This window comes from Episyrphus balteatus, chromosome 2 (assembly GCF_945859705.1).
Source record: "Episyrphus balteatus chromosome 2, idEpiBalt1.1, whole genome shotgun sequence".
NCBI lineage: Eukaryota > Metazoa > Arthropoda > Insecta > Diptera > Syrphidae > Episyrphus > Episyrphus balteatus.
Window position 1 is genome coordinate 19,539,952 of NC_079135.1, and position 12,498 is coordinate 19,552,449.

General features: G+C 29.5%; 1 protein-coding gene across 1 annotated transcript in view; it reads left to right on the plus strand.

Annotated features, from left to right (window-relative positions):
• Positions 1-12,498, plus strand: part of LOC129910587 (uncharacterized) — a 242,443-nt gene that overhangs the window by 126,123 nt on the left and 103,822 nt on the right. Inside the window, exons 7-8 of the mRNA XM_055988016.1 lie at positions 8,579-8,670; positions 8,982-9,218. Of these exons, the coding sequence (XP_055843991.1) occupies positions 8,579-8,670; positions 8,982-9,218 (329 nt within the window). The remainder of the gene's footprint in view (positions 1-8,578; positions 8,671-8,981; positions 9,219-12,498) is intronic.

The following is a 12,498-nucleotide window of genomic DNA, read 5'->3' on the forward strand; positions in this document are numbered from 1 at the left end:
AAAATTGGATAAAATATGTATTTTCAAAATTTAATGTTTTTGGTCTTTTTGAACCATTTTTCTTCAACACATTTTAGAAGTTTTGATTAGTTGCGAAAATATTAATTTACGTGCCGTTTTTTAAATTAGATGATAGTTGAAAACGCCGTTTTTGAATGTGTTGTTCTACCAGCTATAGCAGTAGGTATTTTTTAAACAAAAAAGAACCTCTTTAAAAAGTACATCGAAATGATTCCATACATATAGAACGGCAACCATGTTAAACACTAAAACAAGCGCTTGTTTTCGACACATCGTCGTCGTCGTCATCGTTCTCGTGTCGTGTTGGTCGTTTTTCGTTATATTTTTGTTATAGAAAAAGAAAATATAAGTCACAGATTTAAGAGGGGGTCTATCTATGGAGAAAAAACGAGATGGAGGCCTGCACTCTACACAACACATATAAATGTGTCGGGATTTCCAGTTGTGTCGGCACGTTTGTGAGATTTTCAAGGAAAGATTATGAGGTGTATTGTTTGTTGAGAGAGATGGAGGATGGACTGAGGGGGCGTGTGTTGCATCACACAGCAATGATATAGGCACTCAAAAATGTCGGCGGCAGTAGCAAACGGCTATCACACACACAACACACATAACGAACGAAACAACGATGATGCGATGCGATCTCGGGGGGGGGGTACACTGGAGAAGGTTGGGAAGGCTTTTGTCTGGCCTGGCGAACATGCAGAAGTGAAGCTTTAAAGGATTCTCTGTGCCAGAGGATTCGAATTGAGGGGGATAGAAAGGTTTGGACATGCAACATAAAATACAGCAATATACAATTTAGAGAAAGAGAGAAGATGCAGAATGCATCTAAGCATAAATGATTCTATATATGGAAGTCATAGAGCTGCTACTAGTTTTTGCGTATCGTAATGTGTATGACTTTTACGTTTTAGCCATTCATCCCACTTTGTGAGGATTTGTGTGGGTGCTTTGGACCGCACAATAATTTTCAGATTCATTGCTGCAGCACTTCACTGGGAATAAGTAAAAAAAAAAAAAGGAGGAGGTGGAGAGCAATATTTCGAATGGACGAACGGACAGACAGACAGACGCCCGCCATCGAGCGATGAAAGAGGGGATAACATGTTTGTTCAGAAGTTTTTTTTTTTTTGCATCCTGTCATTTGTTGTGTATATGCAAGGCTGTTCAACAGTCCAGAGAGAGAGAGGACATCCTTACTAACAAGTATGTTATTATGTATGAGCTGTTTTGGATAAGGAGCATGATTTTTTTTTTTTTTCTATTTGTGTTTATTGTGAGTGTATCTTATATAGCTATCCTTTCTACACTTCCTCTATACACGTTTTATATGTTGAACAGCCTTTGGGAAGCTTTACAGCTGGACTTCAATCATTTGGCACTCCATCTGCGAGGACACACGTACCTAAACAATACTCATATCACTTATAGAAAATTTTAGTGTGTGTTTGTGTTCATTGAAAATTCTGAGAAAATCCTTTGGCTGGATGCAAAGATATAATCGTTAAATGGGCAGGACATGGATTGAAGCAGTGTTTTTTTTTGTGAATACAGGGTGTGTTAACCTCACCATCTCAGCATTGTTGTTTCACTATATCACTAGTCAGTCACCACGGCGTATACGTAACATTTTGCAAATTCATCAGGTGTATAGTAGGCTGTTTTTGTATAGGCGAGGACACACTCTTTGAAGTTATTGTGTGCTCCTTTCACAAATGGACTCTGTGGTTGTGATGTGTGTATGATTGGACACTAGAGAGATTTGTATAGGTGCGAATTGAGTTGGTGCGGATTATCGTTGTCATTTCAATGTTTTCATGATGTTTCAGGTATCTCCTTCTTTTTTTTTCTGTTTCTACAGGGGATTTTAGTGGTAAAGCTTACAGGCAAAAAGTTAGTTAGAATTTAATTGCCAGTTTGATTGGCTTAGGTCAGTTACTCTTGTATATTGACCTGAATTCGATTTTATGTTAATGGATTTTCCAATGTAAAGGAAAAGATCGATCAATTTTGTAGGTACTTAAATTATCTACTTAAATAAGTGTAAAGTTTTCAATAAAAATTAAAATTTGGGGTTTTAAAAAATCCGGCGCCGACGAAGAGAAAAATTGAACTTTACTTCTTTATTTTCTCACTTAACCATCAGATAAGTCATCTAACTATAAAAGGCATCCAGTATTTGAATGATTTCACAAAGATATAACAAGTGTTGACAAGTACTTAAATACACAACTATAAAGAATATATATTTTTGAGTAGTATTATTAAATATAAATTTACATTATATGTAGATACCTAAAACATTTTCTAACACTTTTCAAAAAAAAAAAAAAAAATTGGTAGGTAGGTATCTCTATCTAGGTATGTCGTTTTTAAGAAAATGTAAATCATCACTTAAAAACGAAATTTCAAAAACATTCCTGAAACTTTTTTCAAAAAATTGATTTTTTAAAACACAAATTTGAAGTATTTTTTTAAATCGAAATATGTATGTGGTTTTCTAAAATTTTTCAGTTAAAATTTACCGTACCGTTAAAAACGGTTCAAACAAATCTTTGTGGCATGTCTGATTGTTATCTCGAGTTCGATTTTTACTTGCGATATAGGTACTATAGCACTATAGGGCAAGTTTAGGATTCGTAAAAAAAATCGAACTCGAGATAACAATTTTACATGACATTACGATGATGATGAATGCCAAAAAAGTGGGTCCGGCAATTCTGTCTGTCTGTCTGTCTGTCTCTATCTGGAGCTAGGCTGCAGCTCCAGATAGAAACGAGTGAAGTGATTTTCTTCAAACTTGGTAGTTAGCAGTTTTTGGGGATTCCCTAGAGGGGAAATTGAAATTTTATTTTTATGACCAAAACTAACGGTACCTGCCATATAACGGAAATACAAAAGTTAATTTTTTTCAAAAACGGCTCTAACGATATTGATTAAAATTTTTGTATGTAGTATTACACATAAAAGCCAACTTTTGAAATAAAAAAAAATATTTTTTGTACCGTTATAAACGGTACCTGCCATAGAACGGTTTTTTTGGTTTCTAAATATCTCGTACATGACTCATTTCAACGAAATTTTTTATACAAAAGCGTTAAAATACAAATAATATTAAAATTAAAAAAAATTTTCAATAAACACATTTTTGGATTTTTAAAAAATATTTCAAAATTTTTTTTTCGAAAAATCAATTTTTTGAAAATGGGTTCATGAAAAATTTTGAAATTTCGTTGTTTTGTGTAAATTAATTATTTCTACAAATATAAAAAATTATTTTCTTTTAAAATGACTCCAACAATTTTCGAATTTTTTTTTCTAAAAATACCTTTTTATACAAAAAATAAAATGGCATACTTCGTTTTTTGTATAAGATCATTAAAAACGGTGTTTTATTAATTATAAAAACAGATTTTATTTTTTTACACTACTTATGAAATTTCTTCAAAATATCAAATTTTAAATTTCTTGCATAAAACGCTTTAACATTAGAGTTATTTTAAGCATTACAGCAAGTACGTGCGACCTCAGTCGTGCAATTTATTAAATACTTTTTCGTCGGAAAAATGCTTGAAATTGAACATAAATAATGATTTATTTAAAAATTAAATTTTACTTTGTCTAGAATGACGGTTTCAATAAGCTGTCTTAACTCACACAAAAGTATCGAATTTTTCGAAACTTTTCCTTAAAGATAAAGTGCTGACCACTTTTGATCACCCATTAATTTTTTTTTTAACATCCACATTCCATAATTTTTGGACCTGGGTAGCAAATTTGGCTGGACAAAATTTTAAAATTAAAAAACGTGTTCGCAAAACACTCTCATTATAATGGTGACAGTATTATATTTTAAGAATAATTGTGAATACAATATACGAATTCTAAGGAAAATTTTACTTCAATTTCATTTGTATATTCCCTATAAAATATTGAAACCGAAGAAAGTAATTTAGCGCCATGAAAAAGTACAAACCAAATTCGCACCCGTGTGCCTTTCACGCAGAAACAAACCGAACACAGTTATTTCAATGAGCAGAGCATCGACACCGCTATTTTGAAAATGCAATTAGTAAATATAAAAATTTGCAAAATTTTGTACATCTTATGTAAAATTTTATAACTTTTTGTCAAAAAACTGGTCTTGTAAATGGTTTTTGATGTTGAAATCTTTATAAAGCATCGCGAAAGGTGTTGGAAAGTCTAAATTCTATCCATCTTACATTATGAATTTAAATCATAGCAAGTTCAGGTGATAATTTGAACAAAAAAAGGTTGTCTGTAAAGCCGGTTTACGGACGATGATTTTACGTGATAACGTCGTAAGAAAACAGGTTGTGTGCATTAAAAATAAGTCAATTGAAGCGTCTATTTATTTCAAACAATCATAATTTACAAGAAAAAGCTAAAAAAATACCTTTTTTATTTTCTCATTAAATTAATTTATTCCTTTGAAAGCTTACAAAAAAAATTATGCAATTTAAAAGCCAAGTATTTCTTCTTAAGAATAAAACCATTTTAAAATTTTTACAATGCGCAACAAGTATAACAATAATTTATTGAAAACAATCATTTTCATCAAAAAAAAACCATCTGAAATCTTATTGTCTTAGCTCAAAATATATATATCGATCAGTTCTATGAGACATCTACAAAAAGAGCTAGAATTTTTTGAACTCGATCAAATTTCATTGAAAAAAGCAAAAAAAAAAAACATTTATTTTTATGTCCTCAAGCTATTTTTTTTTCAATGACAACCTATAAAAAATTTTACACCTTATGAAAGCTTATTATTTCACCTTTCATATGACGTATTAATCTTATTTCATAGATGCCTACAAGAGAAGTAAGAATTTTTTAAAGTCAACCATGTCGAATTTCCAGACTGAGATTACGGTACTTCCCACACTGGTGGCTGTTCGGGGGGCAACATATCTCTACTGGTGTTTTGAGGTTTAACATTGTGTAGCTTTTAGTAAGTTTACCGTTATGTGTGATATACCAAATGAAAGGTAATTGTATCAGGATGCTCATAAAAGTTTAATAACAATTCTATCTGCTCTTGGTCAAAAGTTATAACCTGTTGAATTCTAAAATTTTATTTTACCGTTATCTCAAAATTGTGTTAACGAAAATGATTAAAACTTCGCACACATTTAGTCGTTGTAATTGTCTATCATTACTCTTTAATTTATTCCTGTATTAAAGAAAAAAAGATAAAAATAAAAAACGATGAAAATCGGTTAAAAACGGTCAAAAAACGTGTTTTTTAAAAACTTGTTTCTTCCGTTATTCAGTCAAAACTCACTAAACGATTGCAAGTTTTTGCACATGTATGCATACATGTTTTATAAGTTTGAGATTTTTTTAAAGCTCCGAAAAAAAGCTAAAAAAATTACCCAAAAATACCCTTAAAAAACAAGGTGTTTTTCAAAAATTCATATTTCGAAACGCAGAGTGTTGGAAAAAAATCCGTATCAGGCGCCTAATTTTTTTCCCTCATCTTTCACCTGGCATCTTTAGAATTGTCACAAAAAAAATTCCTTTACCCTAAATCATCATTTTGTCATAGCCCCAACACGTGTACAATGTTCAAACAAAACGTTACAGCTTAGTTTCAAAATTTTTTAGAATTTTTTCTTAAATGCAGTTATTCTTAAATTAATCTCATCAATTCTCTACGACTTCGTGTTTAGATTTTAGCCCAAATTTCATCTTCCGTTTTACCCCTGTTCACCCTATTAAATAACGGAATTTTTAAAAATCCTTCATTTGGATTAAGCTTTAGGTTAATATTTTTCAAATAAGCTATAGAAGATTTTTGTATCTCTAATAGTTTATTTTTAATTTTTAATTGAAATTTTTTCCCGCACTGCGCAAGTGCGATAGTGTAACGTTAGAAAATGACGTCACTTTTTTGTGGTGGCTGCCATTATTCATCGATTTATAAGACGTTATCACGTCAAAAATCGTATAGCACATATATTTTATGTTTTACGATTGATATTTTTTTAAACAAGGACTTCATGATGTATGTCTTTTAATTTGATGCCGGTTTTTTTTGGGTATTCTGTTTTTTTACTTAAATCAAAGAATTTTTCCAAAACTTCAAAAATTATATAAATTTAAAAACTAATTATATAATTTTAAAAATAAGTTTTTTTTGAAACTTGACTACGAGGCGCTTGAAGCTCTGAACAAAAAAACTTTAATTCAGGTTTAAAATCTTCTCTGTTATAAAAGTTTTTTTTTTTTCAAATATTGCTTTTTTTTTACTTTTGAAGTGAAAACTTCTTTAGTATCGTAGTGCTTTGAAACAAGATGAAACGAAAACGCAACACGAACATTTAACTTGTTATAACTTTTGTTTTAACAGATAGATGAATGAAATTTGTACTGCAGATAGGTAATTAAATAAACTAGGTATAATTGTAAAAAATTTCAATTAAATTCATATGCAAAATTCTGAGATAAACGGTACACACGTTATATCTTTTAATGTGCAGCACATACAAATTTGATTTAACTTTAATACGCATGCTGATAACATAACCTTTTATTTGATATATCACACATAACGGTACGTGCTCTACAAGTTACACAATCTTAAATTGAAAAATACCTCAAAACACCTGTGAAGATCTATTGCCGATGAACAGCCACCAGCTTTCGGGTTATATAAAATTTATTATAGGTGGGTGGATTTTTAAAGGTGATAGAATAAAAAAAGGTAGACTTTTTTCGATTTTTTTTTGCAAAAAAATGATATTTTAAGGTTTCACTTCTACCACGTGTGAATTGCACACATGATTTTTTTTTTATTGTTAGTTTAATTAGTGGTAAATTTTATCCTACAAAAATTGAATCTGTTTCAATTTTATTTTCCAGTTGTATCAATATTTGATTTGATAAAATCTGTAATTTTTCGACAGTGAGAGAGTATTTCCCGGTACTTCATTTTGACTGAAAGATTCAAAGGTACCGGTCATTTTGTTTAGCAAACAATGACAAACATTACATAAAAATTCATTGCTTTATTATAAACTCACGTAGAAATATTTGCCAAACCTTCAGGCTTTTTTTAATTCCAAGTTAGAACGTTGAATTTGTGAAACAGTTAACTAACATTCTCGTTAAAAAATTTCCCAAATTTTCCTTTTGTTTTTGGTCTTTGACAAAAATCTAATAACTTGTATCTACATATCAATCAAACTTAAAAAAAAAAGTAGAACAATTTTTTTTCGAATCCAAATCAAAACTCTTATATTAATGCATATGCAATGTGTGCTAAATCAACTCACAGCCTTGACTGCTGATTCACTTACTTTTTTTTCTATTCTCAAAAAACGTATAACATTCAAAACATTTTCTTTTCTATTTGATCAATTAGTAAGAAAGTCCTTGAAATTCATATACATAATCCCCTCATATCGCAACCCTAAGAAATAAAAACATAATTTTTTTTTTTTCCATATTCAAAAGCAAAATGCATTCAAACGATTCCAAATCAAATCAATTAAAGTAAAGTAAAGAACTTTTTTGAAATGATTTTTTTTTTTATATATTCCGAAGCCACATGTTATGTGAATGTAGGAGTAGGTATATCCTTTTTGAACGTGACCCAGTTTTGAAAGATATATAGAATGTATAGAATATTATTCAATAAAATTCCATAACCACAAAGTCATTCATTTCCAATTCAGAGAAGCGCCACGCGCTAGCCCGCTCCAGGGTGCATAAGCAAAGCATGTGTGTATACAACAACGTATAGTAAATTTAGAGCAATGCAAATCCGCACTGCACACAAAACACAACACAGTGAAGGAAGAATGCGCCAGGACATTCAACCCTTAGAAAACCGCCTACCGCCTACCGCCTTTACCACCCCCTCATATGCATTTTGTTAATTGTCTCTTCATTGTTTTTTTTGTTGTGTTTCCAGTGTTTTGTCTTATTGTTGTTGATTTTGCTGCTAACAATTATCCTTTTCCCATATATGCACATAGGGTAAATAACAAAAAAAAAAAAATGTGTTTTTTGTTGTTGTTATTATTATTTTCTAAAGACATTTGACACATTGTGTCGTTGTTCCCTATTCATTCATGCTTCAGCTCCTTAGCCTCAAAAAAGTGGGACACATCTCCACAACACACACCGATTCTTTCTCTATCTCTCTAAATGCCAGCAAAGGTGTGCATAGTGCACAGTGGTGTTGTGCCCCAATAGGTACACATTTTTTTTTTTCGCATTTTAAGATGCATCACAGAAAAGATGGAAAGATAGGGGATAGAAGATATACGGGGTCTTTCATTGAGAGTCCTTTAAAATGCTGACATCGTTTGTGACTTTTTTGTTGTTGTTGTTGTTGTTTCTCGTTTTAGACATTTGATACCGGGGCCAAAGGGGGTATATCACTTATATCTTCTTCTGTGCCTGATGTGTGCCTAAGACATTTCCTTCAATTTAAAATAATGCACAATGCAAAGGTGTTTTCTGTGCGAGTGGTAAATAAATTTATAATTTTTTTCTCTTTGTTTTTTTTTTTTCACAACAGGTATTCCACCCGCCAAGGAACATACAGGACGAGAAGCCTTTTGAATTTAATATAAGATACAAATTTATAAGTCAGTCCGACGCCGTAGTTCGGTAAGTGGGGCATGGTTAGAACAGTGCCAGAGTTGTTTCTTCTTGTTTAAATATTTTTTTCTACTTTTGGTTTGTGATCCAATTTTTTTTTTTGTTTTCGTCCTTTTTTTTTATTTTTGCATTCGTCCTCATTTTTCCCAATGTTATTGCAAAAATATATTCAGTTGCAATTTTTTTTTTGAAGAATGAAAAATCCAACAGAATTGAAAATTGCTTATTGTGTGATGGAGTTTTTTGTATCCTTTTTTTGAGAGATAAAATTTATTTCACATTTATTATTCTTGTATATTTATTTTTTATAATTCATATAGGTATGGACTACCGGATAAATTGTTAGAACTTGGACGTGTTACACCAGGCACATATTGTACAAGACAATTTGATGAGTGTTATAGGAAAAAGTGCCGTTTGCAAAGTCCAAATTATCCTGGAATGTATCCAAGAAATGTCACTTGTTACTGGACGATACGCCAAAAAGAAGTTCCTACATGCAAACATGCAATGATATCTGTTAGTCAAGAGAATCAACATAAAGCTTTAGTTAAAAGGTTAGTTTTTATTATTATTTTTTTTTTTTTTGGAATTGTTTTAAAAAATTCTACTAAACGAATATATTGATTTAAGTTTTGAAAGAATTGCTTGGTCATGTTATTATTATTTAGATGATTATTTTGTTCTTTGTAGGGAAGTTTTTTTTTTTATTTTTGAGGAAAATGCTGAGCAGTTATGTTTTTTGTTTGAAATTTTCTTCACTTCGTTGAACAATGTATTTTTTAGACGACAGGTGTCCAAGGTTCGATTCCTTGATTTAAAGGTTTACCTAGTACCTACATATATTTTTTTTTTTTGAAATGTCAAGAGCGCTATTGAATGAAATGGTGGAAAAAACTGTGTTAAACCGTTTATGAAAAATTACCACTCTAATTGAATAATGTTATATCGTAAAGATATTTAATTGAGTTATACAATTTATACATTTGAATAATTTTTTTTACATAACCACAAAAATATTGAGAAAAATATCGAAAACCAGTTACATAAATGGTTTTTATTTTTATCTTTAAGAGAAATGGTTACATTTTCAATTAATTTTTTTTGAAAATAAACGTTCTTGTGTTTGAAGTAAGCTTGAATTTGGTTAACAGTTAAATAGATGATATCTATTTTTTCATTTATTTTTTTTAACAATCCAATTTTACTGCAAAAAGTTTATGAACAAAATTTCAATATATAGTAGGTACAGGTAAAATAGTAGGTACATAAAATCAAGAAATAAAAAAAAAAAATTGTTACACTCATGAAACTTGGCAAAAAGTTTGCTTTTGGGATAAGAACCAATTAAAAAAAAAGTCTATAAAACAAAGTTGGGTTGAAGGGTGTTTTTTTCGAGGAGACAGTAAAATCTGTAATTGGTCCCAAAAAGCCAATGATTCGTGTAAAACGTCTAAGAACATAAGTATAAACTTTTAATTTGTCATCAAAACCAAAAATAAAATGAATCATTGGCTTTTTGGGACCAATTACAGATTCAACATTTTCACCAAATTTCATTAGGGTGATCCTTCATTTTTGTTTTCACTCAAAAAAAACACCCTTTTAACCGTGAATTTTTTATAGACACTTTAGATTCTTGTTTCTTATCTTAAAAGTAACATAATTCCTGAATTTCAATAGGGTACTACTCTAGTATTGCACAATTTTCCAAATATACCCATATTTTCTCAACACCTAAAAAAAACACAATTTCACATGAAAAAAAATTATAGATTTGTTTTGTTCGTAAGCCCCACAAGTTTATTGAATTTCGTGAGGGTACCTTTTATACCATGGATTTTATTGGACTTATCGCGGGTTTTTACCTATTTTCCCAAAAAAAACACCCTTTAACCTAAAATATTTGTATAGACTTTTTGGGTTCTTGGTTTCTGTTATAAATGAAACATTTTTACCAATTTGCATTGGTGTAACAATTCCGAATTTCATCATTTCTTGTAAAAAAAAACACCCTTTCACTCAAGATAATTTTGTACTTTTTATAGATTCGTAATTCTTATACCAACCAAAACTTTTTCACCAAAAATAATTTTAAGAACTTTATGAATCCTTTTTTATATCCTTTGTTTATCTTAAGCCTTCATCTCGAATTTCATCAGTGTAGCATGTTTTTCACATGGATTTTGTTTATATTTTACCTGCTGAAGTCAAAAAACAAGCAACTTTGTTTTTAATCGGCAATAACTTTTCTTAGAGCAATCGTATTCACTTTATTTTTATTTCATTAGATTCAGCATCAAAAAATACCTTGAAAACATGTGTCATATGATGATATTCGACAAACAATTTTTTTCAGTATCTATGTTTTTGACCTTCACCCCCTCCCTCTTGTCCGCGAAAAAAACGCCCTTTCACCCAACATTTTTTTATAAACTTTTTTTTGTCCTCGGTTCTAATCCCAAAAGCAAACTTTTTGCTAAGTTTCATGAGTGTAACAATTTTTTTTTAAATGCCTATTTTACCTGTACCATTTTGTTATTTGAATTTTTCATTTTCAATTTTTCATATGATGCAGAACTTTTTGATTAAAAATTACATTATTTTTTTTCCAAAAAGTTTTGAAATCGAAAAATATATTATTCCTTAAAACGTACATTTTCACAAAATTTTATCAAAATAACTGTTATCTTAAATTTTGAAATAATTAAAAAAAAAATTCCTTATTGATTTAAAAAAATATAATTTTTTTAAAGCTAATTTCTAAATATGTATATATTTTTAAAATTTTGGTTTGTTGTTTTTATAAATACTTTTTGTTTAAATGGCATACCAAAACATTTTTGAATTAAAATTTTCAAGAAACGAAATTACTGCTACATTTATTTCTATTTTAGGTATAAATTATTATAAAATTGTTTTTTTCATAAAATTAATTTTATTAATTGATAACAAAAAAAAATATGCAACTTTAAAAAAATGACACTTCCGTCACTTTTTTTTAATGAAAAATAATTATAAAAACATATTTTTTAACTTTAAATGTATTATTAAGAATTTAATTATTTTCCTTTGTGATCTATTACATTTTCAAGCTTCGCATGAAATGCAGCTTAATTGTGAAACAAAAAAAAAAAAAACAAAAAATGAGTTAGGTACACAACAGATATTGTTCTTTTTGATATTCACAATTAAATGAACAATGTCCTTGTTTGACAGTAAAATTAATAAGCAATAATTAAAATGAATATTTGTTTTTCGTTCCGCGAAATGTGACTCTCATGTCATAAAGTTGAATTAAAAATTCCAACTAATTTAATATTTTATATTTCTTAAAAACAAAATGTGTACAAAAGAATCATTAACAAAAATGACGACAACAGATATTTATTTCTGAAATATATCTCTACACGTGAATATATTTCTCTCTTATACCTATCTATAGTTTTGATGAGCTAAAAAACACTGATTTTAAAAATTAACATACAAGTCCAAGTGGCAACAGTCGAGTTACTTCGAGATAAGAGATAAGTTGATTAAAAAAAAAAAATGGACTTGCTTCTATGTGGCAACCCTATAGTAAAGGAAAATCTGTCCCATAAGAGTATTGTTGACATATCTAAAAGGAAAATTATTAAATGCAAAACAAATTTTTAAATAGTTAACAAAATTGTATAATAGTGTAAGGGATATATGGCAACCCTATTCAAATAAAAAAAAAGTACTACAAACAATAACTGTCTTTGAACAAAAAAAAAGATAATTTTTTATACAAACTTTCGCAGACAATCTTTTCTATCTTAAAAAAATTTCGGCTACAATCTGTGAGCAAGTCGT